The 24,254-nt window shown below is 45.1% G+C and overlaps 1 protein-coding gene across 8 annotated transcripts in view; it reads right to left on the reverse strand.

The window, feature by feature from the left end:
• The window catches only part of Ntrk3 (neurotrophic receptor tyrosine kinase 3), a 366,758-nt gene that overhangs the window by 257,764 nt on the left and 84,740 nt on the right, over positions 1-24,254 (reverse strand). For all 8 annotated transcript variants that reach the window (XM_006970042.4, XM_006970041.4, XM_042278302.2 and 5 more), the window contains exon 4: positions 12,163-12,231. In XM_006970042.4, the coding sequence (XP_006970104.1) occupies positions 12,163-12,231 (69 nt within the window). The remainder of the gene's footprint in view (positions 1-12,162; positions 12,232-24,254) is intronic.

Consider the following 24,254-nt stretch of genomic DNA (forward strand, 5'->3'; position numbering starts at 1 on the left):
ATTAGTCTACATGTCTGTTTTAATTCTGGTACCATATTATTCTTATTACTATAACTCTATAATATACTTTGTAATTTGCAAGAGTCATCCCTTCAGTATTGTTCTTTTTGCTCATAAATGTTTTGGCTTTTCAGGATCTTTTCTGAATCCATGTAAAATTTAGGATTGTTTTTTCTATTCGTGTGAAGACTGCTATAGGTTTTTGACTTGGGATTGCATAGAAACCGTACCCTGCCGGGCGGTGGTGGCGCACGCCTTTAATCCCAGCACTCGGGAGGCAGAGCCAGGCGGATCTCTGTGAGTTCGAGGCCAGCCTGGGCTACCAAGTGAGTCCCAGGAAAGGCGCAAAGCTACACAGAGAAACCCTGTCTCAAAAAAACCAAAAAAAAAAAAAAAAAAAAGCCGGGCGGCGGTGGCGCACGCCTTTAATCCCAGCACTCGGGAGGCAGAGCCAGGTGAATCTCTGTGAGTTCGAGGCCAGCCTGGACTACCAAGTGAGTCCCAGGAAAGGCGCAAAGCTACACAGAGAAACCCTGTCTCGAAAAACCAAAAAAAAAAAAAAAAAAAAAAAAAGAAACCGTACCCTGCTTTTGGTAAGATGGTCATTCTCACAGTAATAATTTTATTGAGCCCTGATCACAGGGTGTTTTACCATTTTCTAGTACCCTTCTCATCTCTTTGGAAATTGGAAGCTTTCATTGAAGAATTCTCTCACTGAACTCCTTGGTTCTTGGGCTCAGTTCAAGACATCTTTATTGTCTGAGAATATTGTAAATCTGAATGTGTTATGATCTCTTTCTTGGTGTGTTTGTTGTTGGTATATAGAAAGGCTGCTAATTTTTATAAGTTGATTTTGTATATTGTTACTTTGCTAAAATTATTTTTGCTGTTAACTGCTTCTAAAAGTTTTCTGATGGAATTTTGGGGATCTTTTATATATCATCATATCATATCATATCATGTAATATCATATATAATATAGTAGGGATATAATAGCAAATAGGGATTTTTTTTCCTATTTGTATCCCTTTAATTTCTTCCTCCTGCCTTATTACTGCAGCTAGTGCTCTGAGTACTATATCAGAAGGGTGTGGGGCGAGTGGGCAGCCCTCTTACTCTTGACATAGATGGGATTGTCTCAGGTTAGTCTTCATTTAGGATAATGCTAACTGTGTGTCTGACATATATACCTTCTACTGTGTTGAGGTATGTTCTCTCCAGTTCTACTCTCTCTAGGCTTTTGTATTGAAAGCATGTTGGGTTTTTTCAAAGGCTTTCTCTGCATCTATTGAAGTGACCATGTGGGTTTTTTTTGTTGTTATTGTTGTTTGGTTTTTGTCCCCCTGTGGTGAGAAAGTCAGAATGGCTAAATCAACAAAACTATTGACAAAAAACACTAGTAGGGGAAGGAGAACCCTCATTCACTGTTAGTGGGAATAAAGCTGATAACACCACTCTAAAATAGATAATAATCTTTTTAGATAAAAAAAAATTACCATGTGACCTAGCTATACTATTCTTGGCATATGCCCAAAGGACTTGACATCCTACTCCACAGATACTTGCTCAGCCATGTTCAAAGGTGTTCTATTAACAATAGCTAAGAAATGGAAACAGCCTAAATGTCTTTCGACGGATGGATAATGAAAATGTGATATATAAATACAACTGGAATACTATTCAGCTATAAAGAAAACTGAAATTTGCAAGTAAACTGATGAATCTATAAAAGATTATAATGAAAGACAAAAAGACACATGTTCTTTCTCATCTGTGGTTCCTAGCTCCAAATCTTCAGATGGGAGTATATAACATGGAGTACCTGAAGAAATCCAGAAAGTCTAAAAGGGCATGTAGGGGGGCAGGGAAGAGTTTAAGGGGGAATAACAGGATAGAGGTGATCTGAAAAGGGGACAGGAGAAATGGAGAGAAAGCTGTAACTGCAAAGCGGCAGCAGAGTTAATACAACAGAAGGCGGCAGGGGGGTGAGGCAAATAACACCCAGCAAGGAATCATATCATTTTACATCTACCTAAAATAATATATATATATATAAAATAATTATATATATATATATATATATATATATATATATATATATGACAAAGTTGTGCTGACAATGCTCCCCACAAGAGCTACAGACTATCTGATCAAAACCCCAGTAACAGGCCTGAGAAACCCATTAGAGTTGTTGGTCAGGGACTCCCCAAACTCCTGCTGTTGGCCTTGGTTGCCTCTCAGAGGTTGAAGGTAAGCCTCTACTGTGGAAGACATCACATACATAAGACCCAGGACTTGGATTATTAGAGCTAGATCTAACCCGGTGGTTCTCAACCTGCAGGTCATGAGCCCTTTGGGGGTCACATACCAGATACCCTGCAATCAGATATTTACATTACAATTCATAACCGTAACAAAAATCACAGTTACAATGAAGTACAATAAAATCATGTTATGGCTGAGGGTCACCACAACATGAGGAACTGTATTAAAGGGTCACAGGAAGGCTGTGAATCACTGATCTAGCCTGAAAGTCTCCTTCTTGCAATCTGTCTGACATAATACCAAAAAGTTCTATGCACATTACTAGAGGAGGGAATCAACCAATAATCCCAGACAGCTGTGATGCCTATCAGTCTCAACAATGATCAACATGGCAAGACATCCCTAAAGGTGCAATAGTGGCTGGCACTCACATGTTGGTGGTAACCTGCAGCTGTCTAATTGGGCTTAAGGCCCACCAAACAGAGGAAATCCTGCCTAGTACAAGAAGCATAGCCTGCTCCCTGGGACTAGGGAGGGCATAGATCTTAGGGCACCTATTACCCTTATTTTACTAGACCAGCCGAATTCTAACTACATTTCAAAACTCTCCTTATACCTACAGATAAATATAGCTCTCACTCCTCATCAAAAAAGTTTCTCTTTACAGCAAATGGAGACCATTACAGAAAACCACAACCAGACACAATGTAGAAATCACTGATCAAGAAGAGCCCAAGCCAACAGACACACATACAACGTGACTCCTACACCTAAGGCCCACTGAAGAAGAGGGGCAGAACAATAATAACCAGAGGACCAGGAAGTCTGCTGTGAGGTTTCGTCTCCTATAAACGGCTGCCTAAACAAGACCTGAACAATGACAATATTGATATACATGCTAAAGCAAAGGGGGGAATCTCACCAGGTCTAATCCCAAGACAAAGAATGGCAGGCAATTAACGACTGTTGAGAGAGAGGGAGAATTAGCCTCTCCTAGGGATGAGTCTCTTCCCCAGTTTTTATCGACTAGAGAGTGGTCAGACCTGAAATCACATACACATAACAAAAATGGACTCAGCAGGTCATATCTATATATTTGTACATATACCTATATATGTAACAATAGTAATAAAAGAATAAGTGTAGAAGGAATCTTAAAGAGTCTTATTAATAAAAGCAAACCCAAGTCCAGTTATTGGGGTGAATACTGGAAGATCAGAGAAGCAGAACAAGCCACAGCTTCCTCACCTCACCAATTCCTCAAGTGATCCTGTTTCCTCAGACTGGAAGCCTCTGTGTCCTTATCCCAATGGATTGCAAATGAACTGCTTCTCAAAAGCCTGAAAGTTTAACCAAGCTATAGTTCCTTGTCCTCATGCCTTAAATACCTTTCTGCCTCCTGCCATTACTTCCTGGGGTTAAAGGTGTGAGTCACCATGCTTGGCTGTTTCCAGCGTGGCCTTGAACTCACAGAGATCCAGGTGGATCTCTGCCTCTAGATGCTAGGATTAAAGGCATGTGCTACCACTGCCTCACCTCTATATTTAATATTGTGGCTGTTCTGTTCTCTGACCCCAGATAAGTTTATTAGAGTGTACCATATTTTTGGGAACACAATACCACCACAAATAAGAGGCCATCAGTTTAGGAGGGAGTGAGGAGGGATCATGGGAGAGGAAGAGGAGGAGAGAAGTTATGTGATTATATTTTTATTTTAAAGTGATTAAAAAGAAACTGAAGCTAAGGAATATGGACAGCACCACAATACATTATTACAGACTCTATTGGTCATCAAGGTTGTGTTGGCTTTCATGCCATGCAGTCTCTGGAGGGCTCCACTGTCCCCTCAGCAGAGGATAAGAGTGGAAAGGATACACGATGATGTCTCGGGGCTGTTATGAAAGTAAACATGACCTCACCTTCTACCTTCACCTGAGAGGATTTTGGGGACTGTGCCCCAGGTCCCCCCTGGTCCACCATTTAAGGCCCTGGAGTACAGCGACAGAAATTGGGGAGAGAGACAGCAAGCATTGTACAGACAAGACAAACGTAGCAAGGCATGCCTTGTATGCTGCTGGAGTAGAAGAAAGGAAAGAGCAGAAGACAGAGGAAAGGAAAAGTGAAGCGGAAGGAAACGCAGTGGGAAAGACGGGGTGTTGGTCTGCAGAGGGTGGGAAATAACAGTCGGAAGAAACGCTGGGTTGAAAGTAGAGGAAAAAACATGAGTAGATGGAAGACAGCAAGAATGAAAGTCAGGGCAGGGAAGGGAGAGGTCAAGGTCCCAGAGAAAGAAAGGGAAAGGTCAACCAGGAAGCCTTTGAAGAGCTGGACTCAGAACTATGTAAGATGCCTGTGTAGCTGAGAAATGAGACAGAGAAGAGGAAAATGCAAATGAGAAATGGGGAAAAACAGAGTGTGGGGATGTGAACATGGGTCAGGTGGTGAAGGGCAGCTTGTGCAACCATGAGGACCTGAGTTTGGACCCCAGGTACAAAGGTCAGGCGCAGTGGTGAGCACTCAGAATCCTAGCACTGGGGTAGCCAAACTGGAATCTCTGGAGCTTATTAGTGATTAGTGAGTCCCGGATGAATGAGAGACACTGGCCCATAAAACGGGTTGAATGACACCTGGGAAATGACAGGCTGACCTCCGCTGCACGTTCAATAGTGTGCACTTGCATTCACATGCATGCACCCACGAAGAGTAAACTACAATAGCATTTGCACTATTCTTGTCCTAGTGTCCTACACACATGACTTTGTTTAACCTTCACAAGGGAGCAGTGTAGAGAAGGTAGGGACATCTGATGACATTCGTAGAAAAGCATAAAATCAAGATCAGTGCTGAGTCTTACGTAAAAGAGGATAGCCTTGGAATGGAAAGACTTGGGCTCTCCTTGCAGAGACCTGAGGACAGGCCCGGTAACCCCACGGAACAGCACTGAGAGTCCAGATGTCTCAAGATATGCAAACTGAACCAGGTCAGCGTGGATTTCCCCAGCTGCTCGCTTGACAAGATGCAGCCATTCATTATTAAATAGATGTAAAACTACAAATTATTTACCTGCGTTGAAAAGCCTAGCCAAATAAGGAGCTTTCGCGGTGTTGCCTCAAACCACATAGAGCATAATACAGTCCATCCTCTTGTTAGACTCCGTGTGTGGGCACAAACCAGCATCTCAGTGGCCCAAAAGGCAGATCATGCCAAAGTATCCCAAGGCTGGCAAGAGAGTCAGCTGAACTGTCTGGGATGTGCCACAGATGCTGCTGGGCACTGACTCAGTAACAGATCATATCCTCCCATCCTGTCTGTCCCAGGCTTTGCTTATATAGCCTGGTCCAGCAGAAGGGATGTACCTGAAGATCTGGTGCCTTGCTGTTCACCGAGTCTGCTGGAAACTGCACAGGAACCCAGCAGGCTTCTCCTTTTAGGAAGACACACCTAGCAAAATGCATTTTAAGTGCCAAAGTTCCAAACAGAAGCATCCTGCATGTCCCATGGATCCAATCCACAATCACCTTTATGTCCAGACACACTCCCCTCCAAAAAAATGTTGGCAAAACACAGAGACACAAAAGTCCTAGTTCTAAACTGGATATTGCAGTTCCCTTCTCCCATACAATCAGTGCTCAGCAGAAGAGTCTCAACATAGCTGTGGGGCAGACTGGTCAAGCTTAGAGTCCTGCTCTGTTATCCATCAATAATGCAAAAGGTCCCATGAATAATACAGCAGCAACTGCTTCAGGGCACAGTTTACTGGTGCCCAGCCCTGGCCTCAAGATGGCCCAAGGCCTAATCGCAGGGCCCTGGGGAGTTCCCACAGATTAACTCAGCCTCATTCAGGCACACACACAAAAAAAAAAAACACTTTGCAGGATCAGCCAAAGCCATGACTCCGTGTTCAGAAGACATTGATTTCCCTCCAGTCATCATTAGGGTGGCCGCCTTCTGCCCTCTGTACCATCAGCCCTGCCAGGTACAATCCTGGGTCCAGGCTGGGCAAAAGAGGAAGGTTACTCACGTGAGCAAGAGCAAGGCCACTGCCACCAGACAAAGGGCATAGCCTAGGCCCCCTCAAGATAACAGACTGTGTTAAAAGTGTATAAATAAAAGACGCAAGCTGAGCTAACTCAGTTGTCCTGAGCAGTGGGTTGAACTGTGCCTTCCAAAGAGCTATGTCCAAGTCCTAACCCATGAGTATGACCTGCTTTGTTGACAGGATCAAGGTAAGATGAAGGGTTGAGATCATCCTGATTTGGGGTGGGCCCTGAACCCACCCACAAAAACTGGCATCTGTAGCGAGAGTACAGAGGCTAAAGAACAAGGAGACAAGGATGTCAGCCATGGGGAAGATGGCAGAGGCCCCAGAGAAGATGGTAGAGGCCACAGAGAAGATGGCAAAAGCTACGAGGAAGGCTGCCACAAGCCCAAAAGCACCAGGAGCAGCCGCATCTGGCAACATCAAGAAAGCTTAGTCCCCAGAGCCTCAGAAAGTAGAGGGGCACTGATGACACCCTGACTCAGACTGCTGGCCTCAGAATGGTGGGCAAAAACATTTCTGTTGCTTTGAAGTCCCCAGGTCTTCAGTGACTTGAGAAGGCAGCTAGAAGAAATGGGACTGCCAGCAACTTAAAAATCTGTAAGATGGGGATGCATGTGTTCCACATCGTTTCTCTGCATTGGTGCTAACATGTGTCTCCATGCTTTGTTTCTCCATGCTTTGTGTCTCCATGCTTTGAGGACTAAAAGGGAGTCATAAAGAAAGCAGGAATCACCACAGCAGCAATAGCATTGGTGATGGAACTGCTTGGTGTCTTGTCTGAGAGCTTTCAAAATGATCATCGCCAAGACTGGGAGGAAGGGCAGTGCCAGGGTCAGCCCAACCTTCTTCAACACCGAGTTAGTACTAACCAAGTCGATTAAATCTGCAAATTATAACAGAGGTAATTATCACTTTGCTTTAAGAAAATGAAATATTCCAATCTATTTTAATCTCATCGGCTCCATGCCTGCGGGGTATTAAGAGAAGCCTGCTCAAGATGTATTAATGATTTTCAGAGTGTTTCTGGAGGATTTCTATGTTGTGGGCTGATATATCTCTGGTACCCCTTGCCATTGCCTAAGGGGTACCATGGGATTCAGAACCCAAGCATCTTTTCTTCCTAATTCATCCTTTATCTAGAAGACAACCTCTCAGAATCATGCTCTGATTTTAGTTCCAGTTTCAGGGGGAAAAAAATAGTAGCACCCTGCCTTAACCAGAAACTCCTGAGTACAGCACAATGCCAAGCCAGACGCCACCAAATCTACCATTGAATTTCTGCTGGCTATTCAGAAGATCCTCTTGGCCTGCTCAGTAAGAAGGGCACTTCCTGAGCTGGAGGGACACTGAATCAGGCACTTGCCAAAAGCCCTCCCTCCAATCTCACAAAAATAAAAGTAGAAGAAGGGTCTTGGCATACAGCAAGAGCTCTGAGATGATTTGGGTTTTCCTACGGCTCCAATCAGGAGAGCCAGTCATCTTGGCTTGTAGAAGGATATGTTGAGCATTCAGCTTACGGCACTAATGTAGGGGATGAAAGAAAATGGATTTCAGAAACATTGCCTTCAGGTGGTGGTCATCCTAAAAATGATAATATTGGTCTCCAGATTACCAATTCGCCAGCTATGTGATCTGGTCCTAGTTATTTGACTTGGCTTAGGCTTGAATCCCTCACTTGCAAAACATGTTATAATAGCAACTCCCTTGTAGAGTAGCTTCAGGGATGAGCCAAAACCCTGTATCTACTCATTACTCAATGAGTGCCTTTCTTTTCCTTTCCGGATGGAATGCAGTACATACTCAGCCCTTCTAATGAGGATTCTCAACTGTGTCAACTGTAGTATCAACTGTTTCATCCAAGATTGTGATGGAGGGGAGAGGTTGGTTGGGGCATGGCAAAGACCCTCAAAGGAGCCTTTATGGAAGAAGGAAACGTGCCAAGAAATGGCTAAATATCCCATTTTACCTGTCTGCTTCTGCAGAAACCCCCTGGAAGCCTCGCTCGCCTGGCTTGTGCCTCCCCTGGCTATTATAGCACACTGAGTCCCTCTCCTACAAGGCCAAAACTCCTCCTGACAACACCGGACACATCCCCAAGCCCCATCCCACAGGCTCCATTAAGCAGACCCTGGCAGTCTAGATGCCTCATGGCAGATGGTGCCATGCAGACTAATCAAGAAGGCAGACAAGAAAATCCTACCCCCTCTTCCATTTGCCAGGAAAAGCGATTGTTTGGATTTTAATCATAGCCACAGCTAAGAGCCAATGCACAGCCTCCTCCAGCCCAAAGATAAATTTTCCACTTTCAACATTCAATTCTTCCTCAAAAAACAGACCCCTACCAGAGAGATTGCTCCTTAGAGAGGGGCTTCTTCATCCACCAATATAATTTTTTTCTGATTTAACACTATGACAGAAATAAAATACTGTTTGGATATGGTGGCACTCACATACTGACTCACTCTGCAAGAAATGTCTTCATTCCTCCATAAGTTACATCTAGCTCACCGGTATATTGATCCCAGGCAAAGATGAATGCAGAATCCCATGATCCTCTGGGAGAAATGTGACATTTTCTTTAAATATATATCCACAGAACAACTGTTTCTAAATCTCCATGAAGCAGGTCACCAGGGCAGCACACCATTGATTTCACATCCACCGGTTTCTTAGAAAGAACACTGAACATTTTCTCAATAATTCAGCCTCTAGCAGACCTGACATCTTCTTGGGGCACACTGTCTCTGGCCTCCCCTATGTTAAGGGTCAGAGATCGTAGAAGAACTAGATGCAAAATGACAGACCTTCTGCCCCCAATCCCTTTGAGGTCACTAGGCTTTGTGGTGGTTTTAATAAGATGCCCCCTCTAAAAAGTCTCAGGCATTTAAAAGTGTGGCCCCCAACTGGTGGCTGTTTGGGGAGAGTTAGAAGGTATAGCCTTGTAGGAAGAGGTGTCATTGGTGTAGGGTGAGGTTTCAAAGGCCCATTGTCATCCCCAGTGTGTTCTCTTGGCTTCCTGCTTTACTCTGGTATCATGGCTGCCTACCCTGCCGCCATGCTCCCTGCCATGTTGGCGATGGGCTCCTATCCCTCTGGAACTATAAGCCCCGGGTAAATCCTTCCTTTTGTAGGTTGCATTGCTCATGGCATTTTTTGTTTTTGTTTTTGTTTTCTCAGAAACAGAAAACTAACTAGTACCTGCTTCGTCTTCATTTTTAATTTGACTGGATTCAGGATCACCTAAGAGACATACCTCTGGGTTTATCTGTGAAGGAGTTTGTAGACAGGGTTAACTGAGGAGATAAGATATGCCCTGAATGTGTACAGCACCATGACATGGGTTGGGGTCCCGGGCTGAGAAAAAGAGAAAGGGTAAGTGGGGCTTTGGCATTCATATCTCTCTCTCTCTCTCTCTCTCTCTCTCTCTCTCTCTCTCTCTCTCTCTCTCTCTGCTTCCTCACTACGGAAGCTGTCTCACACTCCAGCTACCGTGACTTCCTCACATGCTGGGCAATACCCTCTCGAGTTGTGAACTAACAGACCCTTCCTCTCTTAAGGGCTTAAGGGTGTCTTATCCAGTCTCACTTCTACCCACTGGTCTGACAAAGCAAGGGTATAACTTACCCATGCAACAGCAATGAGAAACGTAGCTGATGCAGAGAGAAAGCTAGCAAAGACTCATGGCCACACACTTTTCGAAGAATTAAATAGGCTGGAAAACAGTGGAGGACAGTTAAGCACAGTGACCCAGGCTTTGAGTCTGCACACTACTGCTTATCTAATGGGTGACCTGAAATGAGAGTCTTCCATTGCTGTGTCCTCCCAGGTGGCACAGTTGTGAGAATTCCTACCTTACAAAATTGTCTTCAGGATTAAATGAAATAGTATGCATAATTTAATAGATTACTGTCATGGTGCCCGGCACAAAGGAATAGTTTGGAAATCAGTGATAGTAGTAATTATAGTGGCCATGCCAATGTACCCCTAAGGTCCTCTGTTAAGTTACATCTAGTTCAAGGTGAGAATGAACAGAATACAGTAAGTACAACAGCCCTTACTTTAGAGATCTGTGACATAGTCTGTTTGGGAGAATGTTTTATAAACACAAATTTGTTTACCTTCCTTTAGCTATTATCAGAGGTTATTGGTGTCCATCAAGAACTCTACCAAATAAGACTAAGAACTCTGATCACTAGGCCTACTGGTACCCATACCAGAATATCAGAGCAGTAGTCTGGCAGGGAGGGACACAATTCTAAGAAGGGAAAGCAATAAACAATAATATTGTCCAGTTTTTTAGACTAGGTCTCACTGTGCACCCCAGACTGACCAGCCTGTAACTCATGTAGCTCAGACTAAACTAAAACTGTTGACCCTTCTGCTTTTACCTTCCAAGTTCTGAGACTACCACGAAGCCCAGTTAGCAACACCTTCAAAGTGATAGTCTCTCTCTGTCCATCCCTGGGATAGGTTTGGGAAGGATCATGTGAGCAGTTGTGTAATATCACACAGGTGAAGCCATGAAACACATGACAACATACAGATTAACAAAAATGGGCTGAGTTGAAGTGTAAGAACTAGTCAATAGTTAGCCTGAACTAATGGCCAAGCAGTTTTAATTAATATAAGCCTCTTTGTGTTTACTTGGGTCTGATGGCTGTGGACTGGGCAGGACACAAAAAAAAACTTCAACTACACAGTAGGGCCACAAAGACAGGATAATAAGCAAAGTTGTAAAGGGTAATGAGTTACTGGGATATAAATAGTCTCATTTCTATCAGCTGGTCTGAAAAACCAAAGTTATAATTTATTCATGAACACAGGTCTGGGCAGGTGGAAAGAGAAGGTGAAAGGCCCATAGCCCAGGCAGAGGTCCAAGGTCTTTACTTCCTAGTAAACACTGTGATCACAGCCAAGGAATTTGGATCTGAGTCACAAAGTAAAAAGGAACACATGAGCACTCTCTCTAAAACTCAGACTCCCTAACTCCATCCATGCCTCAATTCATTTTCAATTTGTTCCTTGATTTATTCCCTCAACATAATAGACTGTCCTTCATGCACAGAGATGACCCTGATGACTCACACAGCAACATGAGTTATTTTCTCCAGTCTCCAGCAGTGGTCACGAATTCGCACTTATCCAGCCTACATCTGTTTTCACAAAATGGCTGGCTAGGGTAGGAGTGCATTGATCAATCAGCCTTGTAATGCAGCAAAGCTAAGCAGTCCACACGCAGATAAAATAAATATATGCCCTCTCCCATGCTCAGAATGCCTAGACATCAAGCCAAATGAGTTGATAGGACATCATGAGCACTGTGAAGGCCATAGAGTCTGAAGCTGGAAGGCCATGCCCAAGTATCAACTATGCAAGTCCTTAGCAATGCAACTGTAGTTGATTCTTGAGTGGGTTTCTAGGGCTTAGAGTCTACAAAATGCAGAAAATTATACCTACCACCCGTGAGTCTTATTATGGTAAATCTAAGATCATGTAAGAAAAGCATACCCAACAAAGCTACAAAGTTATGTATAGCAAATATTATTTATTAGAAATCAATTGATATCTTTATTATTATAAGTATTAAAATTATTACTGCTAGTTACCTGCAGATCACAAAACCAAAAGCTGATGGAAGATGAGGTTCTGTCTTATATAACAGAGTGTGCTTAGTAAAAGCGTCCCAAGCCAAGTCCATGGATGGGGTTACATCACTGTCACTGAACATGGTATGCTCAATGCCATCCAACCCAAACAGCCCAGCCACCGGGTAACTCCAATGCTTGACACTCTTTGCCCACCCAATCATTACCAGCACTCCGCCACCTGGACAGAGTCTTCAATTCCGAACTTACAATTCCCGAAGACTCAGCGTCTGGAAGAGCTGCCAGGAGAGTGTGGTGAGCCGGTTACTCGACAAGTTTCTGCAAAAAACGACAAACGAAGAGATAGTTAAAGGGCAGATCCAGCATCAGGAAGGCCCTCAATGGAGGACCTGGTCATCTGGAGGCAGGCTTTGTGTGCTCCCTTTTCTTCACCCTATTTTGCTAATGATATGTCTGCTAGTAGTTGAGACCATGGGGCAGGGGTGAAGGGGATGCTGAAGCCTTTTCAAGGGTAAGGTTTTACACATCTAAGAAACAATACAATACGGTTCTCTTGTTTACTCCTCATGCTGCCCTTTAATAAAAGCTCGGGGAGCCTGTTTGAAGCAAGCTCCTCTAGACAATAGTTCTGGCGATAACCAAGCCCACAGCATCCTTTACATCCACACAGGAAGGAAGTCTTTAGGCTCCTTATAAATTCTTCTCACTCACCCCTCCCCAAGAACACATGCCCATTCCAGAGATCAAGACATCAGCCTTTGTTCACACATCTCTTCTCCTAATGGCTATTTAATTGTTCTCATTAGGATGTACAGGGGAAGGGAGCAGCCATTAGTCTTCTGAATAAAAGAAACACACCCACGGTTATTACTTTGCCAGGCTCAACAAACAACTTTTGATGTGATAACAGCCCTTAAAAGCAGTAGTTAGGCACTGGGAGAAACCAAGTGGCAACCCAGGAATGATGCACTCATTTGCTGATGGGAATGGACAGCAGTGCTGGTTCCATTTAGATAAATATCCATCCATACACAAACGAACATGTGTATATGTGTATCTATTTAACACGTAGGTAACAATGCAAACACAGACTTTTGTTTATACACACACACACACACACACACACACACACACACACACACATACACACACACGCTTCCATGTGTACTTATATTTAGGTGACTTCTGTAGCAAGTAGAAGAGTCAGATACAGGCTATGCTGAGGTCTAACAAACATGATGGAACCTTGTCTTCACGTTACAAATGAATAAGCAGAAAGAATCGTCTAAACAAAATGACAAGGGTAATTGGGAGTGGGGCTACTTTACTTGGGTGCTTGGAGAAGAACCTTCTGAATAGTTAACATGGGACCTGGGAAAAGTAAGAATGATAATGAGCTGAGAGCCAGGAAGAAGCCCCACCAGAAACAGAGTTACAGAGAGTGAGGATAAGTAGAAGAGGGATTGTGCCACATTTTCAGACCTTGGGGGGAGACTGGCATTACTCCAAAGAGCAACAGGAAGCATTGGGTGACTCTTAGTGGTAATGTATCATAAACTAAGTACCACTTTTTTCAATGGAAGACCAAGACTGAAAGTTGACAGGATAGTGAGGGGACCTTACGTAGCTTCCAAGCAAGAAAAGAAAAAAAAAAAAAGAGGAGAGATGGGTTCAAGATAAGTGCTCAGGGTAATGCCATCAGAACCCACAGCTAGCTCTGAGAAAAGAGGAGGGTGAATTGAGTGATAGGTGTTGTGGTTAGAATATGAAATGGCCTCCAAAGATAGGTATTTTGAATGCTTTTCTGGTGGCCTCATTTTGAGAAGTCATGAAAACATTAGGTGGTGGGACCCACGTAGAGGAGGTAGATCACCAGAGATGAGTCCTTGGAAATACCTTACCTCCAGGCCCTTCTTGTAGGACTGTCTGCCTCCTGTCTATCAAGAAGTGAACAGCCTTCCACACACCACCATGATGTGATGCTTGAGGACCCGAGACCAACAAACCATCAGCCAAAATATTCTTCCCTAAATTTTTATGTCAAGTCTTTTGTCACACAACAAAGAAAGTCACTAATATACTAGTGACTAATGAGGCATTTAATAAGATGAAGAAGCCTACTAACAGATCACATTTGAGCAGTGGGGCCAAAATGGTCCTCTCAGATCAGCTAACAGAGGAAAGTCGAGAGAAGGTAATGACAGATGGATATGTTATATGTTATTCATATGTTATATGCATATATGAAAATGTCACAATAAGCCCATCATTTATACAAGTAATATCTAGCTATTAATAAAAGTTAATGTATTAACAGAAGAGCACCCCACTTCTTGTGAATATTAAGCTTGAAGTGCCTGTAAGACACCTAGAGAGTGAAATCAAATAGTCTATTGGAGAGGTGTGTTTATACTGAGACCTATGGAATTGAGAATGTGCTCATCAGGAAACAAGAACAGATATTCCAACGTAAGAACAGTTTAGAAATAGGGCATCCCATTTTTCATTAGATGAGGCTTATTTGTGATAAGATGGCTGGATCCTACACTGTCCTAAACCAGCTAACTTTCTAAGACAGTTTATGATGATCTTGGTAAAGCAACCCAACTCTAAGGGTACAGGGGACCACTGTAGAAAGGAAAGAGACCACATGCAGGTAGCTTCAAAGTCTGCTGCTCTGTTCTCTTCCCTGTGTTTATTGTTGTCTCTGCCTAAGGACCTTTAACCCACAAAGAGCTCTCCAGGATGATCCCATGGGCCCAAGCAGACCCACATCTCTCTACAGGGTTGGGAGTTCTGGTGTGATATCACATGTCCATAAAGAGCCATCTTAAGCCATTCATTGTAGTCTGCTTCACAAAGCCCCTGTGACTTATTCCTACAAACTTCTACCATTACCTACCTACGAGAAGAAATGGGGTTCCATAGGAAATGTACTGAGATCATTTAAGGTAACCCCCAGGGCAAGCTCCCAAAGCAAATACCTGTGCTCAGAGGAGCACAATAGATCTTGAAATTTTTCACAGAGTCACTGCCCAAACATAACCAGGAGCCTTGGAGCTCACAAGTTGGGAGCAAAGGCCACGGGTTTCAGTACCAGTCCCTGGGTCTACACTGCTGCTAGCCAGTGTGATGTTGTAACAAATCTGAGTGCTTGGACCACCCAGGTAGAAGTCATTTTACTGGCTCTGTTGTTCCAGTTTGCTGTCTATACACAACAGCATCCTTGGGAGTAAACCTTGAACAATGGGGACTGAGGAGATAGTTCTGTCAGTAAAATGTTTGCCGTGTAAGCATAAGGACCTGAGAGGGAGTCCCAGAATACACATAAAAAGCCAGGCATGGCAGAACAAGCTTGTAAACCAAGCACTGGGGAGGTAGAAATAGGTGGATCCCCAGCGACCGCCAGCCAGCCAGCCTCTCCTAATCATAGAACTCCAGATTCCAATAAGAGATTGTATCCAAAAATAAAAACAAAACAAAACAAAAAAAAACTATATATGGCTCCTAGGAAATGGCACCCAAGGCTGATCTCTGACATTACCTATAATGTCTACACATGTACACACACACACACACACACACACACACACACACACACATACACACACACACTTAAACTATTCCTAAACTTCCAAATTCGTGAGGGAATCCTGGCAGAAATTTGGAAAGATTCCCGGGCTGCACCTTTAGTTGCCTGGTTTTCTTCAGTGCTTCGTTGAACAAAAACCATGCTTCAAAAAGCTGGGCACTGGCAGCCTGCAGGGACCTCGTGCTCACTGAGCCTGGAGGAGCATGCTCCTGATAAGGCACAGCTCTGGTAGGAGGCGGCTACTGTTAGGAACAAGCCATCGTAGAGGCAGGACTGGCCCAGGTACACCAGGCAACCTGGCCCCTTTCCGAGAAAGGAACAGGCAGCAAGCCTTCCAGGAGTTCTGGGGAGCCCCAGGCAGAAAGCAGGCTGCCAGCCACGTCCTCTTACAAAGGTCATGCTTTGCTACATCAGGCAGAAATGTCAAGAGAAAATTGGATTCTGAAAGAAAGAAAATCATAGGCACTCTGGGCAAATAAAGACTAAGAAATAGCATTATCCCCTCCTTATTACAAGGGACCGGCGGCTGGGGGCCTGGGACACCTAGTAAGGAGGAGTGTGAGCTTTTGTTCTTCCACAGGGGTGCAGCTTCACCTCCAGCCCACCCACTCTGTCCACATACACATATACACACCTTCACATACATTTCCAGACACAAGGACACTGCTGCAAAAGTCCCAGGAAATATGCAGTGTGTGTAACCGGTACAGCTGTACCCAGAGCACTGCCCTAGACACACAATAGAAGTACCCAGGTCTAGAGACCAACATACACATCACAAACACAAGCAGGGTATGCCTCTGGCCACCCTGTCCTCTTGGGCATTTATACCTTCCCTTGAAACAGGAGAGATGGGAAAACCGAGGTCCGGGGTTTTGATGGACATTAGCATCCAGATGGGCAGAACGCGCCGGCCCAGTTTTTCCTTCCTGCTGACACCTCACCTGTCCCCATCTGTTAGTGGTTATTGATGATCTGGTTAGGCTGCTCATCAGACAAGAGTGTAATTAAGAGTCACCCTGCCTCGGAGCCCCATGCAGCCTCCTCCTGGTGCCTCCTCCCTGGCACATCCGTTGTCACCTGCCTCTGGCTTTTGCTTGGGTCAATGACCAGTATCCAAGCCATCTGACCATTGAATCAGTTTGGAGAGTGAGATTTTTATGAAATGAGGCATCAAACACTTTCCCAAATCCAATCTCTCTCTGTGTGTGTCTCTCTGTGTGTCTCTCTCTGTGTCTCTGTCTCTCTCTCCTCTGTCTCCCCACCCCCTATCTCATCTGAGACTCCCAAACAAAGCCATTAATTTGGTCCTGCACAACTGGCTCCCTCCCAGCCAGACTCTGGGGTCCAGAGGTAATAAACAGTAATGATAGGAGCTTTGAAATCAAAGAGATCCAACACACATATGGCCACACTCTGGGCCCAGTGGAGAGATAGGACTGAGATGGCCCTCCCTGCATTAACTAAGCAGGAAACAGGGAGCCTCTGAGGCAATCTGCCACTCTGTCTGGTAGACAGGTCCCCTGGTGAAGCAGCCTATGGGGCTTCCTAAGGGAAGCACCCATCTTTATTTAGCAGAAGTGGAATCCTTTATCACCCTCTAGTCTGAGCCGGTTACCCTATGAGAGGGTCAGCAAGATGGACCCTGCTGCCAGAAGAAACCAAGCAGAGGAGCTCTTCTGTGTGGCCCTTAATACTTGGGCACTGAGACCTCAAGGGGAGACAGCAAGATCCATCAACAGAGATCCTGAAGACAGAGGCCTGTGGACTTCCGGGACTAAGAGCAGGACTAACTTTTAGGAGCAGTACTTCTACTGACAGAAGCGGACTCCGTGGGCAGCATGTCTTCCTGTTCCATTGCGTCAGGGGTAGCTGAGGAACCCACCTGACTTCCTTGTGCTGTTAAACCAGTCTGCTCCACCCATGCACCACTCACCCAGCCAACCACTCACCGCCTTCCACACTCACGTCAACATCACAGACCCCTCTGTCTGTCAGCTGGCTCCCGTTCCAACTCCTAGATGGCCGCACCACCTCTGCATCATCTCAGCCCCTCTAGCTCAGGTTTGGACTTCTATGGTCATGGCCTGAAACGGTGCCTTCCCCATAAATGTCCATGTTGCAATCCTAAGGCAGTTAATGCTCTTAGAGACCTGTAGATTGGGACTTGTAAAGAGGTGATTAAGGTTACAGGAGGTCATTGGGGTTGGTCATCATCCAACTTGACTGATGTCTTTCTACAAAAAAGGTGAAGTGTATATAAACACACTCGGAGGCAAGACCATGGAGAGATACAGGGAGAACATAGCCACCAACAAACTAAAAAGAGAGGCCTCAAAAGAAATCAAACCTGGCAAGACCCTCAATCTTGGGCCCTGAGCCTCCAGAACTGTGAAGAAATAAATGTCTATTGTTGAAGCCACTTGAACTATAGCGCCGTGTCATGGTAGGCCTAGAACATGAATACACCTGTCCTCGGCCCTTTCATTTGACCCAAGGCCCTGACAACCAATTTGAATGCCCCACTATAGTCTGGGAAGGACTCCAAGCCACGGTTTTCTGTCATCCCTCGCCCTCCATGTGCAGGATCACACTGAGGAACCAGTCTCCCAGACAAGTTCCAGCTGCTGATATCCAATCTTCTATTGGTCCATTTGTTAACCCCCTAGGTATAGCCCGGCCTCCTCCTGCCAAAGATTAGTGAGACAGAAAAACAGAGAAGCAGAAAGATGTTCAGCTCGCATCCCAAAGACAGATTCTGCTGTTGCTGGATTTTCCTGGAGGATTCATTCTGCAGCTACTGAAGGGCATTTCCTCCATGCATCACCCGTTTTCTGCGCACTCAGCACTGCTACCCAGAAACCTCCCCTCCCAATCCCATGGCTCCTAGGCTGCAGCTTGCCAGTCGGAAACATCACAAGGCAAACCTTAGTTACTTCTTGCACAGAGGCAGATTTTGAAGGGTGCATCTCTCCCTTCCTTAAGCTCTAACACCTTCCCTACCATCTGTCTGCCCTCTTCGTCTCAGTATCTTTTTCCCACCACATGAAAGAGAGCTAATTGGTCTTGGGCTTAATCTGTGTGAGCTGCTATACTAAAATATCACAGGCTAGGGGCCAGAGGGACAGTTCTGTCAATAAAGCGCTTGCTGTGTAAGCGCAAGGAGCCGAGTTCGATCCCCAGAATCATGTAAAAAAGCTGGGCCTCGTAAGACACACTTGTATTACCAGCACTGGGGGAGAAGACAAGAGTGGATCCTTGGAGCTCACTGGCCAGCAAGGCCAATGTAAAATCCCAGCTCAAAAAATAAACAAGGCTCCTGAGACTGCCCTCTAGCCTCTACATACATGTATGCATACACATACATACATACACACACAAACTATGCATACACAAGTATGCAAATACCCACATACAAACCATAGACTAGGGAGCTTACCAACCAGAGAAATGTGTTTGTCATAGTTCTGTGCATTCTTGGGAGATCAAGGGTCCAAGGGCAAGCAGATGAGTGGCAGCTTGTGGCAGCTGCTTCGTCATAGGCTCTTCTAAGCTCCCATGCCAGAAAGGATGAAAAGTCTCACTCGGGATTCCTTTATTAGGGCATTCATCCCATTCCCGAAGGTGTCCCTCTTGATACCATCCCGCCCGAGATGAGGAGCTCAACAAACGAATCTGTGGACCACCAACATTCAGACCACAGCATCCACCTCCCGTGACACACCACACTGGAATTCCTTTAAAATGACTGAGGGCACAGGAGGAAATTCAAACAAGGAGGATCCCCTACTGTAGCGCCAACCACATATAGGGTTTCCTGAGAAGAAAAAAAAAATCATGGGAGAAAGACGGGGCTGACATTCCACTGACCACTTGCTCAAGAACCAGGAGTTCACACCCTGTGTGGTCTTGACTCTGTGACTTCTATATGCTGAGGGGGGAGGGGTGCCTCATCACCAGGACCTAACTAACGGCAGCACTGAGGGAACCCCACATTCCATCCCCTCAAAATCCAGAGCCCATGACAAGAAAATAGGGGCTGGTGCCCAAGCTTCCTCTTGAAGGCCAAGAAATATTTTTCTACATCACTGATGTATTTGCTTTTCCCTCAATTAAATTGTTGTAAAAAGGGGTGGGGGTTAAAGTCATCTGAGCCATTTTTATTCAGCTAAATTACACTGGATGGCTCATTTAATGAACTTTAATGAAGCCAAAATGCTTTCTCTAATCAAATCTCAAGTGACGTGCCTGGAGTCTTGACCTTACATCAGGAGACTGGAGGCAGCTTTCTCAAAATTGCCCTCTGCTGGGCTAGGTCAGAGTTTCCAAGGGTGGGTTCCTGAGAACCTAAGTGTGTAGTATATTCACCAGTGTTATGGGAGAGTGGGATCATATTATTTTACAAAATCAAAAAGGCTTATTTACTACAGAATTTCTCAGGATCTTAACCAGAAGTATCTGGCTTACTGGGTCTCTCAAACTTATTGGACCACAGACCCTTCTCTTTAGCACACCCATCAAAAAGCAACACCCTTTTTATATACTTAGAGAAGGCAGTCCCAGACAGAGACTCAGCAAGCCCCAGCCAGGAGGCTGGCAGTCTATTTTTGCAGTTTTATTGGAAAGCAGCCATTCCTGCTTGTCTTTGTGTTGCCTATGGCCATATTCTAAGCAGGATAATAGCCTTCCAAAGATACCCACATCCAGAATCTGTGATACACGCTGTTCACTTCCAAATAAAGGGGACTTTGTGGAGGTGGTGAAGGGAACACTGGGAAGTTACCCTAAGTTACTTTGTTGTCCAAATGTAACCACAATAGATCTTAAAAGCATACACAAGACCTGTGCAAGCTCAAACCACACAAAATTCCAGAAGAGCATGGGAAATAGTCACTGAGTCCCAGCCAGCCCCAGGGGACTATTGGTAAATGGTAGCTGCTAGGAGAGGATCATTAGTTTTGTTTAAGGGTGGAACACATTTCAGTGGATGGACACACACCTAAGAATAGATAGCCAGCACTACTGGACTGAATGAGTTTTTAAAAGAAAAGGAGAGTACAAAGTTGGGTGGGTATGGAATAAGGGTTGTATCTGGGAGGAATTTGGAGAGGTGGTGAATGTGATCAAAATGTATGAAGCTCTCAAAGGATTAATAAAATATGCATTTTAAGTGGAAGCAGAAAGCAGAGAGAAATTAGCCAAGGAAGCAAAACACAGGGGGATAAGATGGTGGCTTTGAAGGTGAAGGATGAGGTGTGAGTCGAGCAATGTGTATGGCCATTAGAAAATGCAAACATCAAGAAACAGATTCTCCCAAGGGTGTCCAGGGAGGAGCATGGACCTACTAACACATTAATTCTAGACTATGGAGACCCACTGCAGACTTCTAAATCACAGAAGTGTAAGATACTATATTTACATTGCCTTACATCACCAACTGTTTTAATTTGTTATAGCAGGAACAGATAACTGATACAGGTTACATCCACATTAGCACAGAGGATTCAAACAGATACAACAAAAGCCCATAAGTACAAAATTCTAGCATAACAACTTCTGTCCTGGGCTGGAATTTTCTCCTTTTCTATCTTTTTCTTTCATTCCCTTCCTGCTTGCTTTGTGTGTGTGTGTGTGTGTGTGTGTGTGTGTGTGTGTGTGTGTGTGTGCGTGCATGCACATATGTGTATAGGTGTGCTTGCACATGTGTGTCCATGCTTGTGGAGATAACTTCAAGTGTTTCTCACCGTGGATTGTTTATCTTTCATTTGAGACATGGTCTCTCTGGCCTGGAACTGGACAAGTAGGGTAGGCTGCTCATCCAGAAATTCCCAGAGATCCTCCTGCCTTGGCCTCCCCAGCACTGGGATTAGAACCATGAATTATCTGTCTTGTTCTGGGGTTCTTGGAGTTGAAATCAGGTCCTTGTACCTACAAGGGAGGTACTTTACCAACTGAGCTATATTTCCAGCTCTTGGTTACTTGGTTGGTTGGTTGGTTGGTTGGTTGGTGGGTGGGTGGGTTTGGAGACAAGTGTCTCACTATATATACCAGGTTGACTTAGGCTCCCAAGCACTGCTATAAAAGGTATACACTACCACATTAGTCTAGACAGGCACTTTTCAACAGAAGATAAACACAAGATCCATATGCCATTTGAAATTTCATATTAATGTGATTTTAAATGGTGGAAAGAACTGTTAATATATTGAAAACATCATCAATTTAACCAATAATCAGTATCAAAAACCACCATTAAGATATTTTTTCATTCTTATTATGTTTTTGTAGTGAGTCTTTGAAATCCATGCACATTTGACATTCAAAGAGCATCTCAATTTGGACTGGCCACCCTTTAAGTGCTCAGCAGTCACAGATGTCCAAGGCAGAATTCTACACCATCTGTGAAACTCAGTTGTTGACTGAAGTCCTCGGTAGAGAGACGCCATCAACAGCTGGAAAAGTGTAATCACAAGCTCACAAAGTCAAGCCGGGACAACACTGTCCCCAAACCCAGCTGTCACGAAGTTTGTTTTATAGAGGAAAGAGGTCCTGTTGCCCAGCGCCACCTCACTGAGTGGTTTCTAGCATCCCCACAGGCTAGAGAAGCTCAAGGCAGGAAGCATAGGACCAGGTCTTGCACATGCTGAGTAATGTGGGGTAGGACCCTGGCTGCATACCCAGGAACCGAGAGCTGGACTCTTCCAGAAGGCCTAGCCCACTTGGTTTAGTGTGAAATCTACCTTATATTCCATTCATATATGTCTATGAGAAAACTTCAACCTCTTGTTCCTTCTCATGGCCCAGCTCTCTCCATCCTTTGTCTCCACCCATGCCTAGCCCTGAAAACTAACGGTGAACAGACTGGTACCCCATGCTATCTGTTCCTGACAGCACCCTACCCCTCCTCCAGCACACCACTGAACCTCGTACTTCCTGGCCCCCTTCACACCTTTGTTCCTCATCCTATAGTCTGTGGTCTTCCCCCAAGACAGCGTGTGTTTGCCAGTCTGACATCCTCTCTGCCTCCTCTTTCCCCTGACTGAATTTTGAACAGGCCCTGTCCACTGCCCACATCTCAGACTGTCAGCTTTGGATATCAGCTGTGTGTACACTGCCACCCCCAGCACACTGTTTTCATCGGAAGCCAAGAACCATTTTCTCTGCATCTTACCCCCTTTCTAGTTACCAGAGCCCAGTGAGTGCTCAATAGAAGTCTCTCCGTCTTCATGTGAAGAGATGAATTTCTGAGGGCACTGGAGAGGACCAAGGAACAAAGAATCCCAGCTGCAGCACATGTGGCTTCTGCGTCTCCCCAATTCCCTCTCTCACCTACCTACTGGTTCTGAGACCTCAGGGCAGTGAGGAGGAACCCTTCCCCTCCCTTTGATGCAAATACACACCACACACACACACACACACACACACACACACACACACACACACACACACGAGTACAGCACATAAACACACTGCACACATTCAAATACCACATGCATGTACCACACACCACAAACACAAACAAACCTACATTCACAAGCAGGTTTGCAGTAGCATGGATGTGAACACTCACCCTCACTCACTCTCAGTCTGGCCCCACCAAAAATAGATGAATCACTCTTCTGAGAAGGATGAAGGAGCACTTCCTCTTTACCCTTCCCTGCCTCTGGCATCCACAAGAGGGTCTTTCTTTCTGGCCAGGGGACTCAAGGACAACCTTGACATGGCTGGCAATCCACACCTCTCAGCCTTTCCATTCCAAGTTGCCTATATGACTTCAGCCTGGCCAGAATATCAAGGGGACAGGCCAGCAGGACCAGAGCTGAGCCCACTGGCCAGGGTGTTCCCTTGGGGTAAGAATGCCTTTCTGTGTTGACACAGTCGGAGAGTGGAAGGGTACACTCAGAAGGCCAAGACCCAGCCTGTGCAGACCTCTTTTCCCTATGACTGGACACACTGGTGTTGGAGCCCGGACACAAGAGAGGAAAATGAAGACCCTAGTGGTTAGGAAAATGTCCCAAGATAATCCAGCAAAGGGGAACTAAAGTGGGGTCAGGAAGTGCCCCACCTCCTGATACCCACATCAAGGTAGTTGAAAGAGTTCCATCTCTAGTGATCAGGCCCAAGCCCAATAAACAAATACCGCACGCACGGCCCAGGCCATGACCCGTCACATACACACATCATCTAATGTAGTAAAAACACATAAGTTCATAAAATAATATGAAAAGCACTTTAATGAGGCAGCAGTTAGCTTGCCTGCTTCTCCAAGAGGTGCCTGGCAGCATTTCAATACTATAGCCCCCTGAGCCTGTGGGTGGAGCCCGGATACCCCTAGTCTACATCCCTGCCCTGTGCAAAGCAGAGAAAGGACATTCCATACAGCTTTGTCTCCTCACACTGTCTACCTCATACCAGACCAGAGTGTTCCTGGAGCTATTCTCGGGGATTCTGCTCCTTCCGAGTTTCTTTTCAAATTAACCAAAAGCTAATTGACGCGAAGCACGTGGGCTCTCTGGAACCCCAGAGAGGCGCGCTGCGCTGCGGGGGCAAGCACTAGACTCAGGCTCTCAGCCAGGGCCGCCCACGTCGTGCACATGCTGGGCATTCAAGGCCCTAGCCCTAAAGGAGCTCCGCATGATCCATGACGTGCGTTCATTTTTTTTTTTTTTTAATTCAAAAGCTGTCGTGACCAGAACAAAATAAAGATATGGTCAGCAGTGCCTCTGAAGGAAAGATCAAGAAATCCTAC

Source organism: Peromyscus maniculatus, chromosome 1, assembly GCF_049852395.1.
Source record: "Peromyscus maniculatus bairdii isolate BWxNUB_F1_BW_parent chromosome 1, HU_Pman_BW_mat_3.1, whole genome shotgun sequence".
NCBI lineage: Eukaryota > Metazoa > Chordata > Mammalia > Rodentia > Cricetidae > Peromyscus > Peromyscus maniculatus.